Raw genomic sequence first — 16,059 nt, 5'->3', positions numbered from 1 at the left:
ACCATTTCTGCACAAGCGCGGCTCTCATTCGTCCAACAGAGCAGATAAATCGACAAGCCATGGGTGGTTGCCCAGTACAAACAAAAAGTTCTGTTTTCCCGTTGTGTGTCACAAGGGAAACCACAACTTGTCTGTGAACACCGTTCGCAAACACCGTTCATGAGCGATGAGTTACATTTGCAGCAGCTGTGCGACGATGCCACCAAATTCAGAGGGCTTCGGAAGTCAACTCACAATGCGTTGAAGACCAAACCTGACCCATGCTTCTACAGCACACGTAAATTGCTGTGGTATGTCATTCAATCAATCGATCCCATCTTGCGTCTAACGATTCACTTTGCAACGACAATCTCCCAAAATGATACTGGGATTGGACACCTTGGAGCCGATGGAAGGTGCTTGTGCACGCACAGATCGCAGCAGTCTGTGCCAATCAACTACAACTTGCAGGAGTATCAAAATGGCCGTCAGAGCCCAAGATATCAATGGAGCTGTGCGTGTTTGACAGCATCAAACGAGCAAGCTTTGCACGGCACAATGTGACAAGATCTCGGCCCTTGTCCATCAATCCTGGAATCAATCCATTCGTTGCCTATCTGCATGCCAACAAACAGCTGTGCGCAGGAGAAGCTTGCTCCGTTGGTGCAGCGAAACAGCTACTTGCTGTTTGATTGCCCGGGTCAGGCTGAGCTACACATGTGCCATGAGAACTTCCACGCGGTGGTGACCTGCATGACTCAGCGCTGGCACTGCAGCCTGACAGCCGTCCAGCTTGTAGACTCCCACCTTTGCACCACTCCCTACAAGTTCCTCTCGGCCCTGCTGATGTGCCTTTCCAGCATGTTGCATCTCGAGCTGCCCCACGTCAACATCTTGAGCAAGGTGAGCGTTGGGATAGTGATCAATGCCATCTCAGTGGTGGTAAATGATCGTGAAATGAATCATGAAGTTTCAATGCAACAGGCATTTAAACGGGACAGGAGCTTTTGGAGGACGGTAACCACAGCGTCTCCTTGAACAGATGCAGTAAGTTCGTATCTGATTGGATATGTCGATGCAGATTATCTGTCAGACCCAATGGCAAGGACACCAGGTGATTCAAAGAATGTGCGGTTTCCAGGGGTGTCCAGGGGTAGCAAGATAACTTCTGGGGCCAGTCACCACCAGTTGACACATGGATGTGGCACAAGCACATGTCGATGGGCCAAATGGTTTGAGTGCCCTCATCGATGGGCTCTTGCTTACTCCTTTGTGCAGATTCAATTATTCAATTACGGGTAAGGTTATGTAGCCTACCACATCCACCTGGACATTGCCGCTAGTTGGGAACAACGATTCTGGTAGCATATTTCCAAGTTGCGCTTGCAGTGGCCAACACCTGTGTGAGTATGACAGCAATGTTCGAGGCAATGCAGGGGCTGGAGGCCCATGCATGTTCCTTAGACACGAAGCAACACAGCACAAGCTGAAAGGGATCCCTAATAAGCTCATGTAGTCCACAAGATTTCTTCAGTGCTTGACCATGTTCAAGCACTGGAAGCATAGGCTGTATTTGGGGCATGGCAAGTAAGTTGATGCACGATGTGCTAATGGTCATGGAAGTCATCACTTGCGTAAAGGCCCTGTCAAAGCACAGTATCCTATCCTTGTGAGTCAAACCCCTGAAGAAGTGTTTGAATTTTTGAGTGAAGGGTTGCAGTGAACGTTTGAGGAGATGGACTCCTTGAAGGGACAGTCAGCACATTCTGAGACTGTGTGAATTGCGGGTCTGGATGCGGCAAAATGCATGAACTTGGGGAACAAAATTGGGGGTCGAATCCCAATCTGGCGGTGCACTGAGCCCAGTGCAGTACACTTGTTGCCTGGACCTGCAATGCTTACCAGTCGCTGCAACGTACATATGATCGTTATCTACCACCTTCCACTTCAATGTTTTTAGTGTGGCTGCGAAGTGCAGGTGGACCTCTTGGAGCACATCTCAGAGGACCTGCCAGTCAACATTGATGCGTTCACAAACATCGACGATCTTCAGTCGTTCCTACATTCCGGTGAGGCTGAGTCAACGCCCTTTGGTCAGCGCTATTCCAGGCTAACCGCAGGTCTCTGTGAAGTGGTCGAGGACTTTGGCCTGCTCAGCTTGGCCCCGCTCTCCATCCAAGAGGTGGAGAGCGTTGCGAATGCCATTGACCTCATTGATCGAGCAAACGGGTTCGCGATGTCGGGGTTGCAAGGTCGAAATCCGTATGCCTCTACGGTGCAAGGGAGCAGCACGGGTGTTGCAATCGGCAGTGACACTTCGATTTGGACAGGGACGCACGAACAATCTGAAACATGAGCCAGCTGGGTAGCACCGAGAAGACAATGCCTGGTTTTTCATCTGCTACCCAGTTGGTACGAAGGCTCATGTTTCAGTGTATCATTGCTTATTGCCCATGGGCATCCGGTATACCTGCTAACCCAAATTGACGGAACGCATTTCATGCTGCTGCAAGGTCTTGCTCATTGGTGGCGTAAGGATGTAGCCCTTTGCAACTCGTGGCGTGATAGCCATTGTTTCGTTGACCTTGTCAAACGTATCAAGTGGAAGTTGGCACCTTAGCACCTCTTGTATTGGTCGTGACTCACGACTCAAGTGTGCAATCATCTGGTAGGGACACAACAGAAACTCTGCGAGGCAAATTGACAACGTGTGGAGAGTGTAGCGTTGCAGCATTACCGCAAACAAAGGTTATGTCAGGCATCAAGGTATGGTACACAAACTGAAGGGAATGGTTAATAGTAAAATTGGCACATGAAAGATGCTGCTGTGAAAGGTAGACAGCGGTGCGCGTTCCACCCCTCGGTATGCACATATGTGCGAGAAATGTGCTCGCACTGCCAGACTGCAGGAAAGAGGCCAGTTGTCATCAAATTCACATGGACATGACTCATGTCAAACGAGTTGTGTGGCAGGCAGGACGACCATTGGTCAATCTAGAACGCCAGTGAACACAGGCAGCACTGCTGTGAACCTCTGAATATGCGCTCGGGTCAACAAAACCATGCTTCGAGACATGGACGATTCTTCCAGCGACATGTTGATGAATGTCTCCATGCTCTGAACCGAGCAATGATGGACAAAGGTCTGCGTTTCGACTGCGCTCGCGTCCAGGAAACATGTTCAAACTAAACTTTTCTCTCATGCCCCAACCAAATTTGCCCCCTGCACATATGTAGTGCGGACAAGGCGAGGCTCAATCTACATGACGTTGCAGCAGGAGTTCGTCTTCTTGGCTTGCTTGTAAAACTGTTTACTCGCAAAGCTGAGCGCGTCACTCTTGCCGACCAGGTCGTCCAGCTTCTCCCCTCTGTCCAGCAAGCTCTCGATGGTTTCATGTAGGATTGCTTTGGTCTGATCTAGCTCCCGCTGAATCTTTGTGAGCTTGTCCGCCTCCGCAGGATCCTGCAGCCCAGCCCGCGAGGATGAGCCAGACACAGAAGAAGACACCCCGGCAAAGGGCCACACACAAATTCACCGATTGCAAAGCAATGTTGTGCATTTCGTATGCTCAACATGAACGTTCATTGGGTTGAGCAGTCATATTGATTGCATCATGAGTAGTGTTGCAACTTGAGAAATGCAACCCCTCACAGGCCCCTGAATGGCCCCACCTGACAGCCTACTCCTCAAATTACCGGCACATTCCCACAAATCAAGGGATTCGGGAATTAGGGAATGCTGCACTTATGCGTGCTTGTCCGCTCAGAGCTAATGAGAAGCCAACACGAATGGAATATACAATAAGCACCTTGTCACAAACGGCAAGCGCTCACGCGAGAATGGTGGGGGCAGTGTTTATATGTAAAGCATGAACTGGTGGCCATTCTCAGGTTTGAATTTGTAAGGCGATAGACAAAAAGAAAATGTAACGACGCTCATGAAGGCGTCATTGTTGCTGTACTGCATGGATGCCTGCATCTGTGCATCTGAGCCATTTGTCTGTCACTGCTGTACACCTTCTGCAAATATTATAACAGGACACTTCGTAACCGCGATGATGGCAAGCACAGCGTTACTTGCTAAATGTAACAAACATGTCATGTTGAAAGAAGTTTGCAAGGCTCAAGACTTTTATAGCGTCTCACTATGCGACCCTGCGTCTCATGTCCTCCACGCAGCGACGCACCTTGTATTTTACTATTGCGCTGTCGCACACACTTTGAGCTAACGGTGACGGTCCGTCAGCTTCCGGTGTAGAGCTTGTGGCTGCCTCGAACTCTTCAATTGCCTTCATGGCAACCGTCATGGCTGCTCTAGAAGGATACTCCTGGTCGACGAAAACGAATGCCGCAAGATGATTGTCTCGAACCACAACATGGCACATATATTCATTCGCTTTCACTGACTGACGAGAACCAGGTTGTGTCTTTTGCACTACCATCTTGCCGGTGAACAAAACAAACTCTTTCACGGTACCTCGCTGGAAGAACGAGTACTCTGATAGCTCTGTGGCAACACCCAGCAACGTGGGGCCCTTGTCGCCCGGAACCCATTTGCACAAGCCCACCGCCGTGAGCTTCATCTTTTAAACCAAGACCTGATTCGCGTGCAGGCAAAACTGACAGTGTATGCGGTTGTTGCAGAGTGAGCTTGTCGCTGGGAGGCTAAGCGTAGGCAAACCGACGCAGCAAGCAATTCTATGTGACATTTACTTTCAAGGAGGTCATGCTAAAGCTTGCCCACAAATAATTGCCCACAGCTGCGTTATCCCCTGTCTTGACCATCAATGGTCATGTTGGTCCATAGTCAGAGATAGGCGTGAGTCATCATCACCTGCGAGGAAGGGCACGCTTACCAGGGCTTACATCTTATATTTCGTGTGGGCGTGTGGGAGCTATACAATCCCGAAGATTACAAGCATAGAGTTGGTAGGCAGCCTGCTCGCGCAGACAGTCGAGGAGTGGAAGCGTTCACATTGCCAGCTGATTATACGTATTTCTTCTTTGCGCAACGTCGTTTGCTCATTGATTTGGTGGTATTGAGAATGGCTTGAGGCTGAATACAACCAGAGCTGACGACGCAATGGTGTGTCTGCACCTGGTAGCGTTGAGATGAATTGTAAGCGTTGCAAGCTTGCGCCAACAATCAGCTATGAAGTTACACAAGGCGTTGAAATCATTTTCAGCATATGCGCGGCCAGAGGGGCATCTTGTGAAGCAGACGTTGAGTGGCGCGATAGGTAAGCCGACCGCTTGTCCAGTCTGACACGAGTGCCAGTCAAGCACGGGGTGCGCCAACATCATAGATCTCACAACAACTATGGATTGTATTCAATTGCCGACAAATTGTGATCATTCGGCAGTATGCGCTGGTTTTCCCGGGACACCCAACCCTGATGATTCGATCAGGTTGAGGGCTCATCGTGAGAGTTGATCTGAGATATCGAACTGCTTTGAATGTCAAGCAGAATCCACAAACAATGAAATATTTACGTGCCGCATCCGTGGCGATGAATGTGCTGCTGTTTACCAGAAGGGGTTTTCGGAGATGCCGAACGCCCTCCAAATAGTCGCGTAGTTGCTGAAGGTCGACACTTCATCTGGAAATCGGATGAAAGCACCATGGAAGACGAGAGCAGGTCACGATTTGCAGCGGCACTCATGTGTGGGGAATGGTCAGCCATGCTATGGTGGGGCTCCGGGGAATCGGTGAACGGCCGATGATGGTTTGGGGAAAAACTTTGGGGGGAAACGGAACCCCCACAATAACGAAGGCATCTGAAGCAGATGATGCATCTCCTTTGGATTGGCCTCACAATCAGCACGCACTGCTCTGCCATGCATCATAGCCAACAGCACATTCGAACACGGACGCGACTAGCTGACAGCAACAACCCCAGGATGTGCTATGTAAAGTTCCGATCTTGCTATACAGCAAACAGACTCCGTTGCAGCCCATGCCGGTTGCGAGACTCACAAGGAGAGAGCATAACCGCTGAGAATATCTTTTTGAGCGCCTGGGTCCGTCAATGCAGCTATTCAAATTATAATCGGCCCTTTACCCATCTTCCCTGAGGAGCGCATGTCCAACTACAAAACCTTGGCATGGGAGTGCCAAAATCTCATGCATGGGTGCTTGGCAGCGGACGAGTAGTGTATCCACAGGGCATAAAAAGGGTAGAGAGGACAAGACATTTGAATAGAGCAACAATCAGATCCAACCTGTCAGAATGGGTACAAGGAAACTGCCCGTTGCCAACAACTTTTCGCCTTCATGATTGCCCTGCAGCATGAAGGCGATCTGTGGGTCGCCGCTCACGGTGCACATGGTCAGTTATGGTATTACATGCATCTCCAGCAGCTCCGAGGCTTGTCACAAGGATCACCGGTCTCCTTCGTCCGCGGGCGTACGCAGTGTTTCGCCAGAATTGGTTTCGACCCTCACTTTCGTCCCCAACATTCATGCATTTTTGGGCATCTGGACCCCGCGAAGCACTGTGCTCCTACATCGTTATCATCGTGTTGCACTCGTGTTGGGTGATGGAGCCCGCATGCTTTTGTGGCCCGATCTGGTGATGGTGGAACTCCGTAATTGACGTGCTGGGTGTATGCAGTCACGATTCTTGGCTGCACATTGGCGCTCATCTTGTTCATATCGGAGGTGCAGCAGTACATGTACCCCGCCCCAGTGCACGAGGTGTGAACGCACTCCACTCGTCTTTGCCTCGCACCGACACGTGTCTGATCAAAGCTGACAGCAAAGAAAATGCCAGTAGTGCAACGCTCCTCCCTTTGCAAGATGCAGTGTGCCATTGGGGTTTCCGAAGCATCACTTCTACTCCATCATAACACTACTGCAACTACACGGACAGTGGAAACCTCAAGTGCTACCTATCTCAAGATAGGAATCAAGTTGTTGGCAACTGCAGGAACTGCAGTGCAATGATGCATCGGAAACTCAGCATCACGTTACACTGGTACACTGCTCAGGATTATTGGATCGAATCGTTTGTTGCGCTGGTTTGATGTATCAATTGATGCCTTCAGTTGTTTATTCCTGTTGCCCTGCCTGCAGATGAGTGTGGAAACAGAGCGCCACGCGCTGTTGAAGCTGACCATGGACATCACATTCCCAGCACTGCCTTGCTCACGTGCGCATCCACCTCGCTGCCACGTTCCACAGGCGTTTCAGAAACTGATGAGCAGGGAGGACAAGGCAAAAGCATCGGCCACCGTTGCAGGCGATCGTGTGAGCGTTGGTAACACGATCTCGAACCCAGATTGAGATAGTGTCAATTTGGATTTGACAGATAGACACAATCTCAATCACAAGATGGACAATCCTGTCAATCTCGATTTCAACCAGGGGCTTTTGTGCTGACCGTGCTATAGTTTGTGTCAAAGTATGCCAGAGCTGTGCAGCAAAAGCGCTAATATGTTGAGCGTAGGAGTGTGTTGCGTTGTTTGCATCACACGTTGCGGTGCTGCTGCAGTGCTGAGCATCGACATGATCGATTCTTCGGGGGACATGGAGAGCGATGGCACCAATGCGTACCACGTGGAGCACATGCACCTTCATAAGGTGAGGCTCAACTCGCAAGGCCACCGCCTGAGTAAGGACGAATACCAAGCTCCCACTCCCGACATGATCACCATTATCGGTGGCATGCTCATTCAGGACTCTCGACAGGTAACGTCTTGTGATATGACTGCTCCTGTGGGGTGTGCCCATGATATGCGGAACGCGGGTAATTGACATGACGAGATTCCGGTTGACCCGGTTTGGGGCGCCCTGCATGTTCGGGCGTTCAGGGGTTCTTGGAATCCCCGTATTTCGCCATAGCCGTTGTCTCGGTGTCTTTGGTGGGCTTCGTTTGACCCCGGTTTGTGGCCCCAGGATTTCTGGGATTTGAGGTTCTGGGGATCCCGGTATGTCGCTGGGGCTGTTGTTCCCGCCGGACGGGTGGAGCGACGACGCAGCACCTTAAATGACATGGAAACTTTGTTCTGGACCCGGTTTCTGGGACTCCGGAAAAGCGAGGGGGTTTAGGGACTCCAGAATTCGAACGGGTGCATTGTCTTTTGGTCATCTACCCTGCAAAGCACTGACCTTAGTGCATTCATAGCATGATTTCCAAGCAAGAAAGAGCGACTCAGGGCGATACGTCTGAAAGGGCGTGGCTTGGGAACCAGACAACTTATATCTTGAGAAAAGGGTGGCGGGCTCTTGGATCCAGAGGCTGGTCCCTGGTACACAGTCACCACGCGCCACGCCTAATATAATCACTTGTTTACTCTGCACAACAGCAAACGCTTCCTGCTTCATGAATCAGCAGTGTGGCGCATTGTGTCGTCATTGACAGTGCCATGTGCGTAGCTTTTGTGCAACACACGCACTTTCCTGCTGACACAGCCGCTGAGTGTCGATGCTGTCCTCCGTCGGTGTGTGGCACTGGCATGGCCGTCGCTGTTTCCAACCTGACAGGTGCAGAAAGTATGTTGTGCAGCATGTGACGGACATTCAGCAGGAGATGGAGGACAAGGAAGGCTGCAGAGTGCACGGCTTCATGGATGTCAAGCGGATGGCCGGAAACTTCCAAATCACGATCCACCTCAAGGACTGGATACTTGTAGCCACCATGCTGCACGAAGCAAAAACCGCTCAAGCTATGCAAGCTGCACGCGTGAACCCTCGAGGCCAGCTACCTGAGCTGGTCGAGTTCAACCGTGCAAATGTGAGCCACCACATCACGAAGCTTGCGTTTGGTCCGACTTTCCCCGGGCAGGTCAACCCTCTCGACGGGTTTGACCGCATCATTGATCACGACTACGGAACGTTCTCGTACTTCCTCAAGGTTGTACCGACCACATATGTTTCGTCTTGGTGGTCAAGGCTGTCCACATGTCAGTACTCTGTGTCAGAGTACTTTTCCCCTGGAGCGGTGGCTGCCCAAAAGACAGGAGAAATGAGCATGGACCGCATTCCCGCGCTGTCCTTTTCGTATGACATGTCGCCACTGAATGTCAAGATCTGGTACCCCAGCCGGTCGGCGGGGCATTTTATTGTGCGTTTATGCGCTGTGCTAGGAGGCTGCTTTGCATTAACAGGCTGGCTGGATGGCTTGGTACATTACATACTGCGTGCGGTTGGCTAGAGGATGGCATGTTACTACGTGCGCCTGCCATTTTGATATGAATTTCAAAGCTCTTGTTCGTTTCTTCACTGTCTTATGCAACTGCATAAATGCAATGAAAGCATTCAACTGCCGCAACTCTACTCGAGTCTTTCTTCAAAGTGTTACTCAAGTACAGACTTGTGATGCCACACCGTGGCTCCCCGAATCAGGAAGGGAAAACGACAGGAAGGGACACAAGGTTCATAACACCACTTTTCCACAGCCCAGGCACTCTGTTTCTACAAATATGACGGACAAGCATGTGCATGAGTGCTGGCAAGCGATGCCAGCTCTGCGACGAGCACATAAGCCTGTAGACGCCAGACATTGAGGTCTGGAGACGTCTTCAACTAGCGGATGGCGTTGGCTCCCCGGAAGCTGACGAAGCGGAGGTGCTGGCTTGACCGAGGGTCTCAGAGGCCACCTTTTGGAGCTCTTCCTCTAGAAGCGGCAGAATGGGCTGGGCGTACTGCAGCAGCAGGCGCCACTGCTTGATCTTAGGGACGTCATTGTGTCTGCTGACCAGGTAGCGCAGCACCTGCTCATCGGTCTTCAGGTCGTGCTCCACATGTGGCAGGGTGGTCGGGGAAACGTGGAACTTCATTTGCCAAATGTTTGCCTGCGAAACATGCCCACAGTCACAAGCTTCTCATGCCTGTCATGACAGTCGGGCCACATTGCAAATGTCCATTCACATTGAAACGATTAAAACGAGGATCACATCTCAGACAACTCAGAGATACATACAGATTCCTATGATGGTGAATCTGTGCCACCCCGCTGCATCCACACAAACATGATCATGAAGGCGAGGGATAATGTCGCGGTCGAGCCTTGCACATTATTCATAATCATCTTCATTCGTCTGCGGAGTGGGGTTCTCTGACTCGTGTCAGAAACTGCAAAGAGCGGTTTCTCTGAGATAGGTCGCCATTTCGGTGCCTTGGATCGCCAGTGACAAAGCTGCGTTGAGGTCCCTGTCATAAGCATGCGATAAAAAACGATCTTTGGTGCAAGTGACTGTTAACCTTCTTCCGTTGATGTGTTGGAACTTGCATTTGTGCTCAATTTCAGGTTCCTGGACATTGCCAGCTCCTCCAGCGCATTTCTGGGCCAGCGTAACATACCTGGCCTGTGTGATGCCATTGTGTACACATGGCATTACAGACAGTCGTGACATCAGAGGGCATGCAGCGATGAGTTTTAACTACCCTACGCAATGGAAATCCGCTGGGTCCCTTCCATTGTGTTGGTGCATAGCCATGTTAGCAACCGACCGACCGAGGCTACCAGACCTCACATGCTCAGATAGCATCATTATAGCGACACAGACACAGCTTGCGAAAACATGCAAGGCGGATGAGATAACGGTGCTACTCGGACTTCCCAGGTGGACTCTGCAACAGGGTTATTGGGGTACGCCTCAAGGCGAAAGAGACAGACACGTAGACGCACATGAACCATGAGAATCGTTCACGAAGCAGAAACGTCACGTCCATGACGTATGGACGCGACAAACTTTCGTGGGGAAATACCGCAAGAGCTGACAGGCGTAGCTCCGGTGGAAGTACCCTGGAGCGTGTCTGATTTACGAAGTTGGATCATGCAAACGTACCTCATCGTAATGACCATGAACCTTCTTGATGGTGTAAGCCAGACGTTCGACACCGTTACTTGTGATGTCCGTCACCACTCCACCCCTATCCATCACGGCAAGGCAAGAGCGCTTGATGATCTGATGAACTTCATGTTGCTGCAGACCTGGTCTCACCAAACAAAAAAGCTCGTAGAGAGGCATCTATCAACTAAACCGTGATGGGAACAAGTTGGGAACAGAAAGCTGCCACCAGTGATTACTTCCCAGCAGCGCCGACCATTGCGGTTCACTCGAAGGAGAAGACAGAACAAAAAAAACCGGAAGTGTCACATTGGGCTTGTCATGCTATCGATGCCTGGTATCGGAGGACAGCAGTGCCAGCCGTCTCATGGGGCAGGGGGCGTCCGTATGAACTATGCATATATCAATTGCGAGTCATCAGTGCGTAAATTCCATAAGAATCTGGAACCGAGATGAGTTCTGCCTGTATTTCTTGCCAATTTCGTTCTCGGCGACCGACAACACAGCGTGTTGGATAGTTTGCATGTCCATAGATAGGGCCGGCTTCCCACGGACACTTCCACTGCCATCCAGAGTGCCGTCCAGGTCACTCGCGAGAACAAAGAAGATGGATCAGGGTCGTGCGGACAAGTGCTTGCAACTCTGACCAGGCCTCGAATTCCGAGCAAGGCCTTGCTATCATTGATCAATGGCAGTGCTGCGTGCGGGCTTGCACGGGTCACTGTGTTCAGCAGCCTCAACTACAAACGGAGGAAAGGTCAATATATACTCGTAAAGTAAGCCTACCGAATTCCATCCACGAGTCGTAGACGATAGCCTGTGCTACGTGTTAGAGCATGCACGCCTGCTCCGCCTGTCCTGAGTGTTCTCTACCCAGAACAAGTGACCAGATCATGTGGGAAAATCTACGCCGTGCCTGCTGTGCATGCTCTTCTTGGCATCGGCCTGTGCTGTGTAAGCTGTAACCGGAGATTATCGCTATTCAAGATTGGCCTTGGGGCGCTGGACAGAGACGCGGCCAGGCTTGACACCGACAGAATCGGCCACACGGCGGCCCCATTTGCTCTTAGACGAGTTGCCCGCGCCGTGAGCGGTGTGGCGCCGCCTGTTAGGAGGCGACTGCAACATTTCGCTGCTCGACAGTCGAGACTGGATGATCCGGTCAGCATGCTCCTCCATGAAGTCTTGCCGAGATAGGATTCCGACAACCGTGGGCTGGCGCGGTACAACGCACAGGTGGCGTAGGCCAAGCGTGCGGAACAAATCAAACACCTGCAGCCTCAGCTCGTGTCAAATCGGCCTTTTCCACTGCCTCGATCGAAGCATCTGTCGGGCCAGACACCCCAGGGTGTATGCTGCGTGAAAGGAGAGAGCAAAGCCTTTGCCAAGGCCTTTGGAAAAGGGAATCCAGACCACAGAGACACCTATCTCTAGAAACTTGCTGCATGAAACATCCGACTTGCATGGTGCGCGCTCATCAGCTATGAGCACGATCGTATAGCACGTAAACTTCAGGTGCAGACACTCATGGTACTGTGTGTCAAACTGCTGATAAAGCATGCCGTAAACTTAGATGTGTAAATGCAGATGGTACCCTGGCGGTGATGCTGCTCCGGTAGCTTTCTAGCAAAAAAGCAAAGGCCGCCACCTGTGCCCAAAGCAGCATTCTAAAATGATCTCGAGGGACGGAGCACTGCCAAGCTGCCAACACATGATAAGCACAGTATTATTGACGTCGTCATGCCGCATTCAAGGATCGTGTGCAAAAGGGGGGGGAGCACCTTGCTGGCGGTGGTGGTCTCTTGGACGATGTAAGACGGCGGGTTGACGTAAGGAGCGAGGTCAATGAACATCGCCATCGCCTGAGAGTTGAGTCTAGGGACGATGTCAGCGATCGTCGGGGACGCAGTCGACACGGGCTTGTCAAAGTCGGTGATGTCATGCATGAACGCAATCCGGGCAGAGTTGGGGGTCACCGACGGGGTGTGTTGGAAGCTCCGGCCCGTCTGCAACAGCACGATGAGGTGGTGACGGAGGACAATGCCCATGAGAGCCGAGCCGCCTCGGCTTGCGTTGGGAGTCGCGTCGGCTTGCGGCGACGCGATGGTGGTCGCGCTGTCGTCCAGCACTGGAAACCCGTTGTGCTGGTTCTGTTGCAGCACGGAGACGATGGTGCTCACTTGCTCGACGCGATTCAGGCAGACTGGTGTGCTGCTACCTAGCAGCTCGCCGGCTGTGATGTGGCGCAGCTGCTTCGACGGTGCGGGCTTCATGAATGGAAAGTGCTTTTTCGCGATCTGGATGTCGTAGACTCCTGGGACGCCTGTGCCGTCCCCTACTGCCTGCACACCAATGCAGCCTCGTCAATGTGGTGTCGGCAAGGGGAAGGATTTCATTACCTCGCAAGGCTAATGAAAACCTTTAGACTTGGGTTCTGACCAATTGCCGGATCCGTAACGTACTATTTAGGTCCTGCCCGAGGAACGCGGCACCGGCTCTGAAAGGTAAGATACCAAGATATAATTGTCAGGCTATGTTGCTGGTCCCGATATCCTTGCATTGGGTGAAGAAGGCGGTAGCACTGATTCCCAAGTTGCCAACTGGAAATAAGACCCTTCGCCAAGGTCAAATCCGATCACGGCACTCGGATGTAACTCTATGTCTTAAGATAACGCTTTGCACTAGGTCACCGCCACATTTGTAAAATGGTTCTTCAGTGCCTACATGAACATCGATTGGATAGAACGTCATCATCCGTCAGAGTGACAGAGCTGGCCCAGAGCGCATACACTGCAGCAGCAGAATATCGTCAGCTGATCACCGTGTCTGCAACACGCACCCATTTGCGCTGCAGTACCCCATTACTCACATGACCTACATGGCTTGGTGGGCTTTTCAGTTACTGGACCATGGAGGGGACTTGATTGCTCAATGCACCACCTACCTTACCCTGTCTGCGAACCACACAGCAGTTTTTATTTCGCCAGCATGGGTCCCATTCAGCCCCAATCTCTGTGTCCAAAATTTATATATTTTCGGGCATCTGCTCCCGGAAACGGCAAACACTGTTGCGCAGCTGCGGGATGCACACCTTGGCAATGACAAGAACGAGCATGATGAGAGGCAGTAGGTTGAGGTTGTTCGTGAGCTCCAGAAGCATGACGCACGCAGACACAGCGATCCGCATGGAACCAGCCATGTACGAGGCGGATCCGAGCAGGGCGTATGTGCCCTCATCCACGGCACTTTGAGGGTGTAAGTGTCGCACAAAAAGGCCGACCAACCGCCCGTAAGAGGCGCCTACGAGAATGCCCGGCACAAAGAGCCCTGCACCCCACCAAGATCACGTGAGGGTGCCCTCTATTTATGATGGCAGTGACCGCAACCTGTGTTCGTGGGGTGGTCAACGTTACTATCCGTTTCGCTTCTTCATTTCCAAACACTTGTCCATGCGGCAATGTTTGCATGACGTACTTATAACGTCGGCTGTGATAATGGCCTTCACGGCCCTGAGGTGTTACATTGTGGCACCGCATACTCAAACAAAGAAGGTAAGCGGGTGGGTGGGCGAGCTAAGCAGTAGCTCGAAATAAAAAACCTGAGGCAAGCCTCGCGAGTTCCGCAATAAAGGCGAGCATGCAATCAGAGCGTGCAAGCTAGAAGGGCAAGCAGGCGCATCACAGATGAGTCACGAGATCACTACCGCAGACTATCTATAAACTAGAGTACCCCAGTACAAGCACATATTGTATGAGGACTCTGTGTCGACGCACAGAGAAAAACGTAACAGACGAACAGAGCAGGTGTACTCGCCGCGACGAAAGAAGGTGTGAATTTCAGCCTCTTGACCGCCGCCAACATTGAAGCCATCATGTCCGTAGCCTTCATCTGTCCAAAGCAGAGATAGCCATGCAGACGAGTCACTGAGAATTCCAGCCCTTGAGTGGACAGACACCATGCCATCAGGGCGTTGTGCGTTTGGCTGGCCATATGGTAGTCTATTCATGAAATTTACCGCGACTTACTGATCTACTCCCCGCCAGCTCAGGGGATTAGATGTAAACACATACCATGACGAAGTCAGTGCCAGGCGTCCTCTAGAAACAGCTGAAGAAGGTATAAAGCAAACTTCTCAGGGATGGGCATCGATCTACATGTCCCTGAGCACATCGTGAACCTTGACAACTTGACGCAGTCATGGGCGACAACTAGGAAGCACGAGACATGCCAACCGAGCGCTCTCAATCGCACACGCCCAAGCACAGCAACGCGGCCACAGGAGTGATGCGGCCATTGCCTCACCAAAATGGCATTCAAGCGCCCATTCCAGCCCCCAAAATGAACTTATTTTCAGGCATCGCGACCCGCAAATTACAGAGTCTGGCAAAATGCTGCATGCAGGCTCCTTGTGGTGCTAGCGGTGGCGCAGATGCCATCAGCAAGAAGGGACGGACCGGCAGGGACAGCGATGCCATAGGTGATGATGGTGAGGAGATAGAATGCGAGGAAGAAGATGAGAAGGGACGCCTTAGAGTACTCGTGCGGCGTCTTGGAGGAGAAGAGGTTTCGGATTGCGTCGTCCTGGGTGTTGAAGAACAGCGTGGCAAGATCGTTGTACTCGTCCGGCCGTGCGCAGTTGAAGGAGACAAAGTTGCCCGAGTGCGAGTTGTCTCTCCTAGGGCATTGCACCGCAATCGTGCCGTCTGTGTCCGTTGGACAGGGCTGCAAAAGCACAGATCAGCAGTCAAGTTGATGTCCCAAGCTGGGGTTAGGAGGGGTGACGCACTTGCCGCTGGACATTGTTCACCAGGATTACTCAGGGACGACATCATCATCATTTGGGGCGAGACTTACAGCACCGTCCGCTGCTTGTGATGGTAATGTGCACCTCCATGCAATGCCTGGATGCCCACGGCGATGTGCTGGACACCCAGCTTACGAAATATCCATTTCCATCAATTTCAGTGTCACAAGGACGCAGCTGGTCCGCCACATGCAGAGGAAGGCACTGAAGCTTGAGGGTTGTAGCACAGCCTATGTTGGCTGCACATTTCTGAGATCAGCACTGACACATTGAGCAATGAAAAGCAGCACTTCCGGGACCAAACTTATGTTATCCTACAGGTGAACGCACCCAGTGTTTTGCCGGACCCTCCGACGCGCCGGGTCCAGACATCCAATAATACATGAATTTCTAGGACAATCATTGATATCAAAACCTCTGCTCTGGCGAAGCACTTGACGCACCTTGCACGCGACAAACAGTGGAAGCACAAAGGTCACAGT

The 16,059-nt window shown here is 51.7% G+C and overlaps 2 protein-coding genes across 2 annotated transcripts; one reads left to right on the top strand and one right to left on the bottom strand.

Moving 5' to 3' along the window:
- Positions 1 to 3,238: 3,238 nt before the first annotated feature.
- LOC149809614 (uncharacterized) lies at positions 3,239 to 4,562 on the bottom strand. Its single transcript, XM_089994743.1, has 2 exons — positions 4,167 to 4,562; positions 3,239 to 3,442 (listed from the first exon to the last, which is right to left on the bottom strand). Exons 1-2 carry the CDS (start codon positions 4,560 to 4,562, stop codon positions 3,239 to 3,241), a joined length of 600 nt encoding a protein of 199 aa, XP_089850869.1.
- Positions 4,563 to 8,405: 3,843 nt separating this feature from the next.
- Positions 8,406 to 9,134, top strand: LOC149809613 (uncharacterized). The gene has a single exon (XM_089994742.1). It carries the CDS (start codon positions 8,406 to 8,408, stop codon positions 9,132 to 9,134), a length of 729 nt encoding a protein of 242 aa, XP_089850868.1.
- Positions 9,135 to 16,059: the final 6,925 nt, after the last annotated feature.

Source organism: Nuphar pumila, unplaced genomic scaffold (genome assembly GCF_984573655.1).
Source record: "Nuphar pumila unplaced genomic scaffold, dmNupPumi1.hap1.1 HAP1_SCAFFOLD_978, whole genome shotgun sequence".
NCBI lineage: Eukaryota > Viridiplantae > Streptophyta > Magnoliopsida > Nymphaeales > Nymphaeaceae > Nuphar > Nuphar pumila.
Note: the sequence above shows the minus strand (reverse complement) of the source record. Positions and strands in the feature narration are given on the sequence as shown.

What these genes read in the sequence shown, in the direction of transcription:
- LOC149809614 (XM_089994743.1), bottom strand. Translation starts at nt 4,562, where the DNA reads ATGAAGCTCACGGCGGTGGGCTTGTGCAAATGGGTTCCGGGCGACAAG. An exon ending in GCGCAATAGTAAAATACAAG is followed by an intron (nt 3,443 to 4,166) that starts GTGCGTCGCTGC and finishes GCTGGGCTGCAG; the next exon opens with GATCCTGCGGAGGCGGACAA.
- LOC149809613 (XM_089994742.1), top strand. Translation starts at nt 8,406, where the DNA reads ATGCTGTCCTCCGTCGGTGTGTGGCACTGGCATGGCCGTCGCTGTTTC.